We start from the raw sequence: 18,414 nt of genomic DNA on the forward strand, positions 1-18,414 counted from the left end.
AGTCAGACTACAAAATGTTTGCCAAGGTCCAAAAAAAAAAAGGTGGAACAGCGGAGAAGAAAAGGAAAAAAATCACAATCAGTTTAAATTTGTAATAAAATTACCTTATATTTGTATAGCTATTTAGAATTTACCCAGTTTGTAGTTTTAAAACATTTTCAAATCTTGAAGAGGAATGATTAGGTTATAAAGTTGTAAGTAACTAGGATAATTAAAAAAAAAAAAAACCATTCAGCAAAGCAAACCATTTAAAAGAAGCAACCTATGTATCTTTCCTCATTCCTCATGGAAGAAACAGTACAGTAAATGCTATTCTTCTATAACAGCCAACAGCCAGTGCAATCATAAGTGAAAATTTTTCTGTTTAATGTCAAGTTGAGATGGGTCAAAAGAAACAGTTAAAAGGAAACTGAGTTTTTGAGTGGAAACTGACTGTAGAATACATTCAATTTAAAGGTTTAATCAAAGAAAGTGTAAATGTGACTAGTCAAAGATGTTTCTAGAATCCTTAACCATCTCTCAATCTTTATCTGGTCACTAAGGACATACTGTGACAGAAACTTGATGCTCTGCATCACTTTCCCCCTCCCCCAAAACATATTTTCTCTTTTGTGCTTCTATACTATCTGTCTAGAGACACTGAGAAAAATGGGGAAATGGGCTTTACTGTGGGTCCAGGAAACACCTACTGATTTTTACCCAAAGTAAGGACTCTCAAAATGAAAGTTGGACAAACAACTGTAGAGAAAAGTAAATACAAAATAAAAGCTATGGACATCCTTCTGAGAACTAGTGGGGAGAGAGCAATTCAACTTAAAACAGCAACAGTCTGCGATATTACTTGAAACAGGCAGCCCAACCGAGGTGAGGATGGAAAACGACGACAGCAGAGTTCTTAGATCAGTCAGTTAAGGAACTGGTGTAAGTGCCACACATTATTCTTAAGAAAGAAAACAGTGTCTTTTCCTCCAACTTCTGTCATAGTTTTAGTGTTCATGTAGCTTAAAAATGGCATCATTAAAAAAACCTCAGACATGGCTACAAGCTCAATTATCAACAGAGGTAGTAAACAAAGGAACTCCTAAGAATAGATTTTAAAATGGATCAAAGTGTGACTGTACATTCAAAAACCTAGAGCCACATAATTATCCCCAAAATGAACCGTTTTAATTTAAAAAAGCTTTAAAACACATGACAATGAAGCACTGACGTGCCTGAGGCACAGTCCCAAATCAGTGCTGACTTAAAGCTGTGTCCTCTCTTCCCAAGAAAGAGAAAGCAGAGAACAAAGTTCCATCTACAATGGGAAGGAACAGAGAGAATAAAAAGAAAATCAAAAGGGTGCGTGCCAGCAGCCTCGATTATCCTTGTTTCCAGGCCACACCAGTGGAAATGCTTATTCTTTTTATATGAGTCTTTTCTTCACAATCTTTATTTTTTTTAAAACTGCAATCTGATGAACAAGAGATGCCCACATTTTCACTGGCGGGAGAGCCACTTTTGTGCAGTTTTTGCTTCCTCGGTGTGGGTCCTCCTTCCCTGAAAGTGCAAAGAGAGCAAGCCGACACCTGCAGGGCCCAGAGCCCTGGGACTACTTCAGCTCCACTTGTAGAGCAGGGCGAAGGATTTGCTGCATTTGTGCTTCAAAGATACAGCCTACTTTGGTTGTCCTTCTCAGTTGGCAAACTGTTCATAAAAAGCAAACTTGATCCTCTCTATGTGATGGCAAAGTTTGATAGCAGGGCCCAGTTTTAAGTCCATGCACTCTTGAACAGTGGGAAGAGTAAGGAGCAATAGGGCCTGCCCATCAATTTCCTGTTAAAGCATAAAATACAAATTATCTGTGATGTGCACATGAATGGCAGCTCAACCATGACAGCCCTGGTTCACTTCGTTTTGTCAAAATCAGGGTCCCTGTGCTTTTCATTACTTTTTCTCCTTAAGTAAGTATCACACATTTCCTTTTAAATACCTCTCATGGTCCTCTATACTAATGAATCTTCAGAATGAATAATGAAAGTTTTACCACAAGTAAGAATCTATTCTGTTCTGCAGAAATCCAGTAAACTAACTAGCCTTGTAATTGACAACTAAATGTGTCAAAAGAATCATCTTTTTAGAGGAACTTTCCTAAATCCGAAAGAAAATATTACCTATAAACTACAATGTTTTCCTGCTCTGTAATTCACAAAAGCCTGAGAAGCTTTTCAAAGATGTTCAGTTGTGAATCTCAATTATCAAAACAAAATTTATTTCACTGTTTAAGGTCACAGACTATTTCTGTTAGATCCTAACATATTATAGATGTTAATTATTTTTTAATAACAAGCAAATCGCTATTTTGGCATAAGTACATGCATAAGTATATATTTGTGTATATATATAAGTATATATTTGGCATAAGTATAAGCATTAAGTATAGCATGCTTGATTTTAAGTTATTTAATGGGGGATGCAAACAAACTCTTAGGAAAAATAAGATTGCAGTAACAATCTGCTTCAACTGTGAAGGAAGTCAGATAAATAACTTTTTATCACGTTTCTACTCCTAAACAGGGAAATCATTTTTTATTTTTGGATAGAAGTATTTTTCCTAAGACTTGTAAATAAATTGCTATTGCTATTATATCCATAGTCCTTTGCTAAAGAGACGCATTACTAAAAACTAAAGGTCGCTGTGATACCTGGTCTAGGAATATTCTTGCCAACGGAGCACAGTCTGTGGATCGGATGAACCGCACAACGTCCGCCACACTCCACTTCAGGGGGTTACTGTCCAGGTGAAGCCTTTCAGCAACTTCAATCCTTATTTCCTTCATTCCCCACAACAAAAGCAAAACAAATGGTGTTAAAGCTACTTCACTCTAAGAAAGTCTCTACAGAAAGTCATAACCCTTTAAAAGGCAGAATTCAAAGTGCTTTTAAGGACATGATTTCTCCCAGAAAATATGCAAAGGTCCACACACATTAGGTACTGAGAAACTGTTTGTCTTTTATAATAAGAAATACCAGTGGACAAGAATGTATCTCAAAGTCTCAATACAAATAATGTAGATAATTTAACAGCAGAAAATAGTTTTAAAATCTCCCATTTGTTCCTTGGTTTATTTTAGCGCACGCTCTGTCAGGGTGCAGAAGTGAACAGGCTGGTATTTCCAATAAGAGAAGGCTTAACTAAATTACCAGGAGAAATCATTTTTAACCACTTCTATTCACAGACTATATTTAAAAAGCAATCCAAGTTTAAAATACTAACTTACTCTTCCATTCTCATAATGTGTGTATGTGTTATATAATATGCACATATGAATCTACAAACAAAATGGTTTAACAAGAGCCAAAAAGATATAAATAGTCTATTTCTAAAAAAACCACATATATCATGAAAAATATCAAAAAGACAGTTTTCCCTAAAAGACTAATAGACTACTAATAAACTACCAATGAAACTTTTGTAACTTAAAATAAGCTGCCATTCTGAGAGACTTTCCCCCTGATAAGGATTATTATTATTTGATCTCTAAATAATCCTTGACATACAAGTAAATCTGAATTTGGGATCTTTTAAAAAGAGACTCAGGAAATTCAACTGATGCCATATTGAAATAAGTGTAATGCCAATATCATTCACCATTAGACTGTTGAGGGAAATTGTCAAGAAAGAAAAAAAAAAAAACACTGTAGTTTTAAAATGGGTACCTTTGGTGAAGGAGGTTTATTCTCATCATCAGAAAATGAAAAAGTGCGAAGTTCTCTTTTTCTTCTCTGTCTGTCTGGAGGCAGTGATGTGGATATCTCACTTTGGGTGGGGGAGGAGGAGCATGACTTTTTTTCTGACATTTCTGACTCTTCCTGGAGCTCATCCTGCTGCTCAGACGTACTGCCTTCACTTAGGGAATCATCATCCCCTTCATCCGGGTCCTCCTCATCTTCACCACCACTTCCCTAGAGGACAAGGGGAGATGTGTCACTGAAATTCCAGACTGATTTACTTCCTGGACCACAAAACCATCTTCCACTGGCTAGAGATTCGAATTAAAAAAAGACCTGCAGATATCTTTCTGTTTGAATTGTAAAGCAGGGATCTCTTGGTGTAAAGACATTACTGGGACATCACAGATCTCATACCTGGGGAGAGCCTGCTGGTGTATTATCAACAGACGCAGAGGAGCGTTTCTTCTTATGAACAAAAACATTTTTTCGCCTCTTTCTCCTCTTACTTGCTTTTTTCAGGGCACATGCTAAGTTACTATGCCCACCAGGTGGCCTCCCAATTCTTTTATTTTTCTTCTTTCCGTAGTAGTGTGCTAAATGTGTATGACAAAGAAAAATGAAGTAGTTTCATTATTTTTGTGTACCTCAAACCACAAGAGATTCCACTATCATAGCACAAAATGGATACAGTGTATTTAAGGTTAAATTCCATATAATGGAATAATCTTAACTGTGTAGATTCTGAATGTATAGTTCGATTAGTAACTGTCAAATGCATAAACCTAGATAATCCTCCCTATCAAGATATAAAATATCCCCATCAATGTAGAAAGTTCTCAGTGTCACTCCCTCATCAGTCCCCCTCACCAGAAGTAACCATTATTCTAATTTTCCTCACTATCGGTTAGTTTTGCCTCATCTAAGGAATCATTCAGTAAGTACTTTTTCCAACAAGGCTCCTTTTCACTCAGCAGAATGTTTTTGAGTTTCATTTATGTTGTATGTGTGAGACGCTCATTTCTTCATATTGATGAAAAGCATGCTATCGTATGAATGTACTGGCTTATCTATTCTCCTGCCGACGGGCACCTGGCTGTTTCCAAGTTTTGGCAATTATTAAGTCCAGTGAACATTCTTGTACAAGGCTTTTAGTGGGCATGTTTTCATTTTCCTTGAGTCAATACCTAGGAATTGAATTGCTGGATCACATGGTAGACACAGGATTACCTTCAAGGAAACTGCCAAGTTTTCCAAGAGGGTTATATAATTTTACTCTCCTACCAGCAATGTACGAGAGGTCAGGCTGCTCGGCTCACCGCTGCAGCTTGGTTCACGCTGCCCATGTGTGGGACTGTCAGTCTTTTTTCATTTCAGCCAATCTAATGGATACATAGTACTTTCTCATCATAGTTTAAACCTGCATTTCCCTGACAACTAACCTAGGCACATTTTCATGTGCTTTTGGCCACTTTTTTGGTGAAGTGCCTATTCAAGTCTTTTATTCACTTTTTAAAACAGTTTTCTCTGCTTATTTCATTTTTTAAAATTGAGATGTAATTCACATAACATAAAATCCATCATTTGTAAGTGTACATATTCAGTGGTTTTTCGACACAGATGAATCCACCACCACTATCTAATTTCAGATTAACTCCTCTTTTTATTTATTTTTAAATTGAGATAAAATCTAATGACAACTAAACATAAATATGTACAAATGAGTGCTATTAATATAGTCACAATGTTGTACAACTACCAGTTTTCTTTAGTTTCAAAACCTCTTTTTAGTGAGTTGTGAGTTTTTAATATATTCTGGAGACAAGTTCTTTGTTGGATATACATATTAAGAACATTTTCTCCTCTGTGCCATTCAGAGATGCCAAAACAAATAAATGAGATATTCTCTCCAAGACTGTGCATTGTCTTTTCATTTTTATAAATACTATCATTAAAAGAGCAAAAGTTTTAACTTCATAGTGTTTAATGTATTAGTTTTTCCTTCAGTTAGTTAGTGAATTCTGTGTACTCTCTAAGCAACTTTTACCTAGCTCAAAATCTTGAGATACTTTTCTTGTTTTCTTCTAGAAGCTTTATAGTTTTAGTTTTACAAGAGGTCTATGACACACCTTGAATTAATTTTTGTCTATAGTGAGATGGAGCCAAGGAATTTTGTTTTTGCCTTTTCAATTTGGATGTCCAATTGTACCCGTGCCATTTGTTGAAAGAAATTCCTTTCCCATTAGTCATTTTTGTTGAAAATCTTGTAGCTACATGTTTGTGTCTCTTTCTGGACCCTCTATTCTGTCCTATCACTCGATTTGACTATTCTTTCATCAATACTACACTCTTGATTTCTGTAGTTTATGGTAAAACTTGAAGTCAGGTAGAGTAAGTCCTCCAACTTTATTCTGCTTTTTCAGAATTGTTATGACTATTTTTAGGTCCTCTGTATTTTCATATAAATTATAGAATGTAGAAATGCTTCAAAAAATAACACATATATAGTTTAACTCTGAGCTATACATTAAAGTAATATGAAAATATAATGTAATTTTTTTGTTAAAATGAGTGCTAAAGAATATAAATCCATTTGATATTAAATTACTAACTGGGAAAAATTATAAAGACTCCTAAAATCTAGGCTAATTTCAATTATCTCATTGTGAAAAATAAATTCAGACAAGAAATGTAACATAATCCAAATAATACCAAAGGCTCAAATTGGTGTGCTTAAAACATGTGCTTATATGAACAGTACATTTCACTTAGCTCCTAATTATTGCAATCTGCCTAACTAAGTGCTGAATCTGACACAATAATAATAAGCTAGACAAATCCTGCTCTTAAGAAGTTTACATTCCAATAAATGTTAAGTGGAAACAAAAAGGTGAGACTCTCATATGATTTTGTGATTCATACACTGATTAGAAAACCCGTCATGCTAAATATGGACCTTGGATAAGCACCATCACCAGCATCTGGGATCTTATTGGAAATGCAGACAACTTAGGCCCCAGATATACCCTGAAGAATCAGAATGTCCATTTCAACAAGATCCTTAGGTGATTTACCCACATGATAAAATTAAAGACACACAAAATTAGAGTGCCTTAAAAGAAATCTTCAAGTTAAACAGGGTAAAATCCACTTCTATATTAATTCTCCTAAGTATACCAGGGCTTGTAGGATTTAAGGAAAAGTAGGATCAGAATTTTGTCTCTGAGTAACAATGCCTTGACAAGACTCCAAATTAAGATCTTCATTTTGGGGACCTTCCTGGTGGTCCAGTGGCTAAGACTCAGAGCTCCCAATGCAGGGGGGCCTGGGTTCGATCCCTGGTCAGATAACTAGATCCCACATGCTACAACTAAAGATCCTGTGTGCCACAACTAAGATCCTGTGCAGCAAAATAAATAAATATTTTAAAATTTTCATTATGTATAATTTTTTTTCTTTTTGCAGCTTCACAAGGGAAAAGATAAGCAATGAGAGGTAGCAGGTATTGTTATAACATGCTCCCGCCTCTTCCCTCAAAGTCTGTACAGCTGGGCTGCTTCCTTCAGGTTGTTACCTGTCAGGAAGTCTTCCTTGGCCACCTGTATGAACAACATCCCAACTGTTAGCCTTCCTTCCTCACTCTCCTACTGCGCTTACTTTGCTTCATTTTTCTCCATAGTACTTCTGTTTTTTCACTTGTTTACTACCTGTTTCCCACATTAAGATGTAAACTCAATGAGAATGAATTTTTTTCTTTACATTTGTATCCCAGTGCCAGAACAGTAGTGGTACACAGTGGACACATAAATAGTTGCAGACTGTATAAAGGGATTATATATCCTATTAAAGGCAAAAGCTAACTTATACACCGTTTGTACATAAAAGTTGGCAAACTAGAGCCCATAGTCCACATGTGGCCATGGCCTGTTTTAGTTTACATTTTTAAAAGTGTTCTTTTAAAAAATGAAAATAAAACAGAAAAAGAATATGCAAAAGCATATTCTTCCCCACATCCATGCCACACAGAGTCTTTGTCCAACTGCAGCTCCCAAAAGACACGAATGGGTTTATAGGCTTCATTGATCAGTAAAGTGAGGACCTGAGCTCCATTTTTAAAGCAGAAATTTGGGTTGGGAAGGAGACAAGTAGAACATTAGAACCTTGCTATCCCCTAGAATGTCACCTAGGTGATTTAAGTCTAGACAAATTAAAATATGTAAAATATGATCTATTGCCTAAAATATTATCTGGCCCTTTATACAGAAAGTTTGTGTCCCTCAGCTATATCTGAATATCTGCAAAATTAAAAGTTTGCAGGAGATGAGGTATGGTCAGCTGCTATTAGTGAACAAATTTGAAAAAGTTGACTCACTATACTTAGTCTTTGTAAGAACAGAGCAGTTCTCAGAACACTTATCCAGAACCATTCGTGGCCCAAAGAGGTTAGGACAGCACTCCAATTTGATACAGGTTTGCCGGCAGAATTCAGTCACCCGATCTGCTGTTTTCACTATCTCGACAGTAGCTCGATAGCTCTTTCCTTTGTATCTGCCATTGGAAGACATCAGACACCAAATATATTGGGCAAGTGATTCGCAGAGAAAAATCAAGTATATTAACAGACCTGAAAAATAGTTTTGCTTCTTAGAGTATTATATGTTGCTTACAATTTGAGGACTCTGAAAACAATGAGAAATTTATGTTGTAGTTAAGTCAAATTTACAATCTAGTAAGCTAGGACAGCTAAAAGCTGAGTTTTTTAAATTAGCAAAATAAAGTTCCTGCTTTCTAAGTTTAAGGTTTTCAAATAATAACTTCTACACTGACTACTAAAAAAACAGTGACTCTTACTGAGTCTTTCTTGATCCTGAAGCAGTGATACAAGGGTATGAGCCAAGACCAATAAAACCAGCCAACTGCCACCCGTCCATGACAAGATCAGGTCAGAAAACAAAAGCAGATGTTTACAAACTTTCACAGTAACTTGCCAAAGTAATTTTATGGCTCTTAAATCTAATAACAAAAAATCTGCTCTTGCATTTTGTATCTTTTAAATTCCATATTTCCTATAACTCATTTTTACTATATTTTATAAAAGTTTTGGCCCACAATAGGATGTCAACTTAAAAAAGAAAACAAACCTGGTCCTTTACCACAGAGAGTTGAGGAAGGACTGCCCAAGGGAACAGAAGTATCCTAATATTTTCCATGGAAGCACCTGTTAAGAATGAATAAGAAAAAAGGGCAGAGGAGTCTACTCACTTGGCCTTGAGGACTTCCCCACATCCATGCCACACAGAGTCTTTGTCCAGCTGCAGCTCCCGAAGGACACGACTGGGTTTATAGGCTGCATTGATCAGTAAAGTGAGGACCTGTGCTCCATTTTTAAGGCAGAAATTTGGGTTGGGAAAAAGGAAAGCAGACCATTAGAACCTTGCTATCCCCTAGAATGTCACCTAGGTGATTAACTCTAGTCAAATTAATTAATAAGCACTAACAAAATAATAATACTGAAGATATGACAGTTGACCACAGTTGCAAATAAGATAGTAATGAGACCATCTTAAACATTCTAAACATTATGGTCAGGAAGGAATAGGCGCAACAAACCAAGAATTACTCTTAGCATATGCTTCCAAATCCTTTCCCAGTCATGGGACACACGGAAGCTTCAGCCTTTCCAGACGCAGCCTCGCCACCCTAAGGCCTGGAAGGTTTGATAACCTCACATCTGTTGCCCAGAGTGCAGCACCCTGGTGGGGAGGCGCAAGCCCAGCAGGTATGTGTGTAGCTCTGTCATGGTCCCAGGTTAATGCTACGCAGCCTCTCAGGCTTAGACTACTCTCATGGTCCTCACGTGGGCTCTGACAGAAGACTTTTCTACAGTGACAGAGATGAACTGCCACGTGAAGAACTGCTCAACTGAATGTTCCCTATGGAGCAAAAAATATTCACGTGCCTAGTTCATTGTTCAAGACACAAGAAAACTGAGTCACTTTTGATAAAACCTGGAGGTGTCACATCTATGGCATGCTGATCCTTGTCTAAATGAGTCTATGAGTCAGCTGTGAAATTTCTTAAGTTCTTATACTCTAGGCAGGAACCTTACCTCTCTGAGGACCAGAACACAGTTCCCAGGTCCCACACACTGAGGCAGCTCAGCGATCCTTCCTTTGTTAAGATATGGCCCTGAGAAGCAACGGTGGTTGAAGTATATCTTTGGACAGCAATATTTTCCATTAATCATAACTGAGAAATGAAGAAAAACAAATATTCAGAACAGAATCCTACCCTATGCTTCTAAAGCAAGATTACTGAAGAAAAAACCAGTATATCCACTATTATATAAAGTCAGGACTTATTTTGAAGCTTAACATACAGTCTGAGTATGAAATACCTTATACTTAACAAAAAGTCTATTATAGGGCTATCACTCTGCTGAAATTGAATATCCTGATTTACTGCAGATTAACTCCTGGTTAGTGCAACATTTGTTCTAGAGCCCCGTGCTTCTATCACTACAGGAAGTGGAGGATTTACTTTGAGAACTCATGATAATTTCTGAAGACCAACTACTCAACAATCAGTTCTAGAATATTTCTAAATAGTGATGGTGAATATCCAGAACTACGGTTTGTCCCTTAAAACCACTGAACTAGTACACTGGCAGCTTCTGATGATGCAGGAGTCCTCCCATCACTGGGATTCTTCAGAGGGCTAAAAGCATGCTGCGACCACATCTCTAAATTCTTCATGTACTGTAGGGTGTAACTGGGCTTAGAGAACCCTCTCTTCAACTATTTTTTTGTATGAATACTGTACTCCAACATAATTTTTTTTAACCCCTCATATTGTGTAGTTGGCAATTCAGCTACTAAAAATTAAAAAAAAAATGCAAAAACACTATAACATCTCCTACTGTCAGACAATGCAAAGAGAAGCTCTTCTGATGAAGACTGCCTTGTTAACCCAAAGGAAAAGTGTATGTACATTGTCCAGTTTTTTTTTTTAGTATTTATTTGCTTATATGGCTGCACCGCATCTTAGTTGCAGAATGCAGGATTTCGTTTTTTTTTAAGTTGTGCATGTGAATGCCTAGTGGGATCTAGTTCGCTGACCAGGGATTGAAGCCAGTTCCCTTGCATTGGGAGCACAGAGTCGTAGCCAGTGGACCACTAGGAAAGTCTCTTGCCCAGTGCCGACAGCATCCAGCAGGACATAGTGTTCACACTCTAATTAAGAACACAGTCTTGTATTTGTTTATTTAATTTATTATTAGGCCACGCTGCATGACTTGCAGGATTCTTAATTCCTCAACCAGGGATTGAACCTGGGGCCACGGCAGTGAAAGCACGGAGCCCTAACCACTGGACCACCAGGGAATTCCCAAGAACCCAGTCTTAGCACATGTAGGGACCCACTTTTCCATTTGAACTCTGCCACCCAGGTCCCCTCTGGGGATGCACCCTGCTCCTGGAAATGCTGGCAGTTTACAGCTCTCAGTTGTGAGTCTATCCTGGAATCACTCTCAGCCTAGAACTGCCCCTCAGGAGGAGAGAGCTACCTGGCCCAAGGCCCCACCCTGTGTGAGGTGGGCAGGGAGGAAGAGCTCACTTCCACAGCTGACCACTGAGGGGACACCAGGGTATGGCGACCACACCTCTGCTAGCAACACTCAGTGGCTCCACCGGCTCCAGGGCTCCCTGAGGGGCTGGAAAGGACTTCTATTACAACTGCACTGCGACTCAGCTTCTCCTTCTGCCCAGTCCTGTGTCCTTCAACTCTTCCCAGAAGTGTTGCCAAAAGCACTCCCCTGAAACTCCTACATGCAAATATCAATCTCAGACTCTGTTTCCAAGGTAACTTGACCTACAACAAAACCCAAAGCAAAAAGATTTTGGCTATGATCACATGAGATCTTAATATCTTAATTCTGTGGTTTTAGTGGGCATTAAAATGGTCAGTAATACAACAAAAATAAAGAAATGCACAACCCTGATCCTCCATGATGTTACAAAAAGGCAGTGGGTAGAAGAGACAAAGAAGGCAATGGCACCCCAGTCCAGTACTCTTGCCTGGAAAATCCCATGGACAGAGGAGCCTGGTAGGCTGCAGTCCACGGGGTCGCGAAGAGTCAGACATGACTGAGCGACTTCACTTTCACTTTTCACTTTCATGCATTGGAGAAGGAAATGGCAACCCACTCCAGTGTTCTTGCCTGGAGAATCCCAGGGATGGTGGGGCTGCCATCTATGGGGTCACACAGAGTCGGACACGACTGAAGCGACTTAGCAGCAGCAGCAGAAGAGACAAACTTGAGAAATATTGAGTTCCCTTTCTCACCCTTTTACTATAAGCTGTGTGACCTCTCTGGGCTTTGGTTTCTTTCCTAGGCATTCACTGAATACCTCCCAAAAGCCTAAGGTGTGCTAACACACAGAGTCAAGATGCTACGTGTCATACAACCAGCAAGAGGGAGCCAAGGAGTCCTGGTCAACAGCTTGACCTCCAACAAGGAGCCCTGTCTAATTTAACAGGTATTGCATAAAGGATAATGTTTTTCAGTGTTGTTGTTTGTTTGTTTTTGCAAAATATAGACAAAATATAGTGTGTATATCATAGAAAGGTTTTAAAGAAGAACAAACATCTATCTCTCAACCACCCAGCTTAAAAAAGAGCATGATCTGGAAAGCCTCAGGTTCTTTATGAAACTCAGGGATAATATACTGACCTCCAGAGCCTTTAACATCGACAAGTGATCAGTAAATAATAGCTAAAATATTATAAACGCACAGAAATACTAGCCTAAAGATAATTAGTAAACTGAATACATCTTAGACAATTTTAACTCTTTAAAATCACAATTAAGAGATCCCTCTATGAAGCTACTCCAATAAACTTAAATTATTTTTAGATAAAGTCCACTAAAGGAAATTAAAGGTCATCTTTTCCCTAAGATTGTCTGAACTTATACCTGAGTCTGGGGAGCTCAGCTCCTGATTCTTCAGACCCTCATGGACAGTCCTTGAGGATGGTATTCTGCATCAAGAAAAAGCAACAAAATATAATGAGATGGTCCTTAAGGTCAACAAAATGTGAGGATTACTTTCCTTCAAATCTAAGAAGAAAGCAAATGTGGCAGACTGCGAAATCTGTAGCAAAAAGTGCTTCCTTGATCATACTTTTTTTTAAAAAAAGCAATTGTTTTAAAAGCTATTTATATGTTCTAAGGGGAAAACAACAGTATGTAGACAGTGCTGTGATACTGCACATTCAAACTAACTTGCATTTATGTGAGCAGCAAATTATAGAATGCCTGTGGGATTCTTAAAACACAAGTAAACTACAGATGATCTCTGATTGACAGTGGTTTCACTTAATGATATTTCAACTTAATGAAGGTGCAAGAGCAATATGCATTCAGCAGAAACTATACTTTGACTTTTGATCTTTTCCCTGGCTAATGTTATGCGGGACAGCATAACATTATGATCCTGGGCAGCAAACCAGTCAGCCAGGAGATCACAAAGGTAAACAATCAATACACTTACAACCATTCTGTTCTTTGCTTTCAGTAGAGCAGTCAATGTATTAGTTGGGTGTTCCTTATGGTGCATGATTCTTCCATACTGGAGGCTAATGTAAGTGTCCTGAGCATGTTTAAGTCAGGCAAAGCTACAATGTTTGGTATGTCAAGGATGTAAAATGCATTTTTCAACTTATGATATTTTTAACTTACGGTAGCTTTTCTGGGACATAATCCCAGTGTAAGCAGAGGAAGATCTGTACTCATTTTTTTTTTAACAGATGAAGAACAGAAACATTTTTATGTTTCCTTCTTCTATTTAACATACTTTTTATTACTTACTGTTTTTCTGGTTGAACCACTGCAATTTTCCTCTGTTTGTGTACTGTACAAAGAAAAAAGAAATCCATAAATAAATGTCAAGAAAAATAAAAAGACAAAGAAAAGTTACATATGCATTAAGCTAATATTAGCTTACAGTTGACCCTTGAACAACATGAGTTTGAACTGCATGGGTCTCCTTATACAGGGACTTTTTCAACAGTAATTACTGTAGTACTACACCATCTGAGGTTGGCCGATTCCTCAGACGCAAAACTGCAGAGACAGACGGCCAACTATGGGACGTGCGCATCTGCAGATTTTGGTATCCATGGCAGATCCTGGGACCAATCCCTGTGTATACCGAGGGACAACTACACACAGTTCACTGATCTTTAGTATATTCAAAGAGTTGGGCAATCTCAAATCAATTTGAGAATATTTTTATCATCTCAAAAAGAAACCTGGCACCCCACAGCAATCACCTCTTAATCTACCACCCCTGAGGCCCTAGGCAACTACCAATCTACTTTTTCTCTCTCTAGATTTGCCTGTTTTTATAAGTGGAATCACACAACATGTGCTCTTTTGTGACTGGCTTTTTTTACTTAGCATAATGTTCTCAGACTTCATCCACGTTCAAGTGTGTATTAATACCTCATTCCTTTATATTTCGGACTACTCCACAGCATTGAGATATAACATTTGCTTATCTGTGCATCAGCTGATGGACATTTGGACTGTTTCCAGCATGAACATTTGTGTACAAGTTTTTCTGTGGATATATGTTTTCATTTCTCATGAGTACATAACTATATTTAATACTCTGAGGATCTGCCAGGCCGTTATCCAAAGCAGCTACACAATTTTATATCCCCCTGGATATAAAATGAAGCTAGCTGGCCCAGGGAGGCATAAAAATATTATTTTGGGTTTCAATCTCTGTAGTATTTGCTACTTAAGTATACACAGAACTAGGTTTTAAAAACAGGTGACCCTTGAACAATGCAGGGGTTAGGGTGCCAATCCCCATGCACTCAAAGATCCATGTATAAATTTACATTTCACTCTCTGCAGGTGCAGTTCTTCATCCACAGATTCAACCAACCAGGGGTCGTGCAGTACTGAAGTATATATTTATTGGAAAAAACCATGTATAAGTAGACCCACACAGTTTAAACTCGCATTGTTCAAGGGTCAACCGTACTTTAAAGGAGGATATTTTATGGTGAATAAATATCTTTCAATAAAGCTGTTTTTAAAAGTAAGGGGCAGGAACACTTTAGGATTAGGTTACTAAACATGGGCACTCACATCTTGCTCAATCTCTTCCTCTCACAGTCGCTGGCTCTGATGGAAGCCAGCTGCTATGCTGTGAGCGCCCTCATGAAGCAACCCAAATGGCCAGAAACTGACATAAGCCTCCAACTGACAGCCAGCAAAGAACAGAGGCCCTCAGCCCCACAGCCCACAGGGAAATGAATTCTTGCCCACAAACATCTGAGTAAACTTGGAAGCACACCCTTCCCCAGTTGGGCCTTGAGATGACAAGAGCCCTGCTGACACCCTGAAATGCAGCCTCACCAGAGACTCGGATCCTGAGGTTCCAGCCAAGTTGTGTCAGATTCCTAACCCATAGAAACTGAGAGATAATAAATGTTTTGTTGCAATGAATAATTTCCTAGGCAGGAACGGATAACCAGAATATAATTTTATTTTTCTCTCAAGTGTACAGATTCATCCTACTTGATAACAGTCAAACAACATACTATTTAACAATCAAACCTTTGATCCAGAAGTAGACAGTTACCTCGTGCTCGGCGAGGAGTGCTAAGGGGATGGCCATTGGTTTCACACCAGCCCAAAGGAAATATATCCATTGATTCCACATTCACAATAAATTCAGGTATAGGCTTCTTAGAACCTGTTTAGATTTAAAAAAAAAAAATTTAAGACCACTAAATAGCTTTCTTCATAAACTACTTCCTAGACAGTATTCTAGTAGACAGTGCCCAGTGTTCTATTGTTGCAAAAGACACAAAGTTTCTTTAGCATGTTTCCTTTACAAAAGTCATACTTCTGCCCAGGTGGCATAGTGGTAAAGAATCTGCCTGCCAATGCAGGAGACACAAGAGATCCTTGAGTCAGGAAGAGTCCCTGGAGTAGGAAATGGTAACCTGCCTCAGTATTCTTACCTGGAAAAGTTCATGGATAGAGGAGCCTGGAGGGCTACAGTCCATGGACTGGCAGAGTCAGACACGACAGAGCAAATACACACATACTTTTTCATGTGCAACAAACATTTATAAAAAAGTAAACTGTCCCCCAATAATGATCAAAACAGGTAGTGAATATACAGGGTAACCCTTAGTTAGGGAACAGCAAATAAGCTACTAGAACTACCAGTAATATTCAGATGATCGACAAATATGATAGTGAATTCCATGAAGCAACTGGAAAATAAAAGGCAAAAGTTATAGTTCTACTCATTTAAAAAACATCAATTCTGGTACTCAGGAACAAGCCAGGAGGTAGAAAAGGTAGCTCAAATCAGAAAGTGATGAAGACAAATTGCTCAGCAGGGGCTGCATAAACATGTATATCTAATACGGTTCTTGATTCCTGTGTTAAACACTAACTCTGCAAACTGGGAACAACATAAGAACCAAGTCTGGCTATTCGGGAATGATAAAACAACAACAAAAAAATCCAGACCAAACATAGTTAGTTGTAGAGATGAGTACTCACATACTACTTTCTGTTCACAAACCTGTTCCATTACTGAATAGTACTTTTAGTATGATGTATCCTGTCAATTTCACATACTTTTTGGTACTTCTGGTTGGGGACAACCAAAATATCATCTCTTGAATAAGCTGGTTATTAATGTTCAAGCTCATATATTTCGGTCACATCAAAATATATGTTATTTAATCTATATTTTCCCCTTCAAGAAAACAGGGGACCCTGTAAGTGAAGGCTTTTATTCATATTCATTTCCTAAAATTTGAAGGTCAAGGATAGGAAGACAAATTTTTAGACTCTTAAATTATAAATTAGAAGTCTCTAAACAAGAACCTTATTTAGTTAATCAATTAAGTTGAACAAACGACATTACAGGGGTAAACAGGAAGGCAAAGAAGAGTGTTCAGAGGAAGGCTTCTCAGGGGAGCTGACACCTACCCTCCAGCTGGAGCCACAGGTAGGAGCCTCTCACTGCAGTAATGGTGGCAACACACACTTCTTCGGGGAGAAGAGGGTTCACTGCCTCAAGCTTCATGTTCTCCTTAAATTCATGCTCAGAAATTGACTAGAAAATAAATTCACCAAATAACATACTCAGTATTCACTCATGTGCTCATCTGAAAGATCTTTCCAAGTAACAGTTAATTCCAGAGTAACTCCTCTATTCCACACCCCAGGATAACTGTCCCTTCCTCTCCCTATAGAAGATGAGACTTCTCCTCTAGGCAGTAAAACATCAGATCCCTGGGCAGGAGGACACAGGAACTGCTGAGGGTGTGCATGCTGTCCCAAACAGGGAGTACTATACGGAATGCCGGGAGGCCCAGCCCTTGCCTCTACCCGCCATGCAATGGACTGAAAGAGACTTCTTGTGTTAATATGACAAGCACAAGAAGGAACACATAAAGATATGGGTTTAGGTTTCTCCAACAAATGGCCAGCCAGATCCTTCCCAACTGGGTAGCTCAAGATGGACAAGCGCTACCTACATGCTTAGAGCTTCCAATCAGCCTTTTCTCTTAGTCCCGATTTCTTAAATATAAACAAGCAAATCCTACTGAGGAATTAACAGGTATCTAAAGATAAGAAAGTTAGAGACAAAAACAGATAAAATAAGCAACTTGGAGAAACCAGATTACGCAAGAAGAAAAATGACCAAAAAAGCAGGAGTAATTAACATCCTCTGAAAGATAAGAAACACTACTACATCTTTAAAATAAGAATAGCATGTTATTAAAAACAAATATTCAGAGATCAGAAATATGTTTTAAAAGTTAAAAATGTGATATCAAAAAAAAATATATCAAAAAAAAAAATGTGATATCAGAGATTCCCTAGTGGCTCAGTGATAAAGAATCCACCTGTCAATGCAGGAGACACAGGTTCGGTCTCTGGTCTGGGAAAATCCCACAAACTGAGGAGCAACTAAGCCCATGCACCACAACTATTAATCCTGTGCTCTAGAACCCAAATGCTGCAACTACGGAGCACATGTGCCCGGCAACAAGAGAAGTCACCACAATGAGAAACCTGTGTATGCACCAGAGAGCAGCCCCCACTGCTGCATATAGAGACAAGCCCATGCAGCCCACTCAGCACAGCCAAAAATAAACTATTTTTTAAAATGTGATATCAAAAATTAAAAACTCAAAGTAAGTGTTGAAACCTAAAGTTTAGGAAATCTTCCAGAAAGCAAGGGGGAAAAGCCCTAAGAAGTAGGAAAGGTGCTGGGGAGGGGGCAGGCGGTCTGGGGGATTAGAGGCACAATCCAGAGGGCCAACAAGATGCAAAATTTCAGAAGGAAAAAAGAGAGCGAGAAAAGGAATCAAAGAAGAGATTCAAGACAACTTCCCAGCACAGAGAGGCAAAGGTCCAGAGAGAATCCGCTCTCCACGCACCAGCACATGGGTAAAGATGGGCCAAGCCATGGTTTCACACTGAAATGTAGTGACAAGAGATTTTATAATCTTCCAGGAACAGAGAAAAAGGCAGGTCATACATGAGAGAGCAAGAATAAGAATGTCTTTTAACTTCTCAATACCAACACTGTAAGGCAGAAAACTTATTTAACTTATATGCAGAGTACATCATGAGAAATGCTGGACTGGATG

At 38.4% G+C, this 18,414-nt stretch overlaps 1 protein-coding gene across 6 annotated transcripts in view; it reads right to left on the reverse strand.

Annotated features, from left to right (window-relative positions):
• Positions 1-345: 345 nt before the first annotated feature.
• The window catches only part of SFMBT1 (Scm like with four mbt domains 1), a 109,107-nt gene continuing 91,038 nt past the window's right edge, over positions 346-18,414 (reverse strand). For all 6 annotated transcript variants that reach the window (XM_043442538.1, XM_043442535.1, XM_043442533.1 and 3 more), the window contains 11 exons: positions 16,742-16,868; positions 15,369-15,482; positions 13,580-13,622; positions 12,686-12,750; positions 9,821-9,960; positions 8,974-9,083; positions 8,084-8,259; positions 4,129-4,307; positions 3,700-3,945; positions 2,685-2,813; positions 346-1,815 (listed from right to left, as the gene is read on the reverse strand). In XM_043442538.1, the coding sequence (XP_043298473.1) occupies positions 1,675-1,815; positions 2,685-2,813; positions 3,700-3,945; positions 4,129-4,307; positions 8,084-8,259; positions 8,974-9,083; positions 9,821-9,960; positions 12,686-12,750; positions 13,580-13,622; positions 15,369-15,482; positions 16,742-16,868 (1,470 nt within the window). In that variant the 3' untranslated portion in view covers positions 346-1,674. The remainder of the gene's footprint in view (positions 1,816-2,684; positions 2,814-3,699; positions 3,946-4,128; positions 4,308-8,083; positions 8,260-8,973; positions 9,084-9,820; positions 9,961-12,685; positions 12,751-13,579; positions 13,623-15,368; positions 15,483-16,741; positions 16,869-18,414) is intronic.

This window comes from Cervus canadensis, chromosome 22, assembly GCF_019320065.1.
Source record: "Cervus canadensis isolate Bull #8, Minnesota chromosome 22, ASM1932006v1, whole genome shotgun sequence".
NCBI classification, from domain to species: Eukaryota; Metazoa; Chordata; class Mammalia; order Artiodactyla; family Cervidae; genus Cervus; species Cervus canadensis.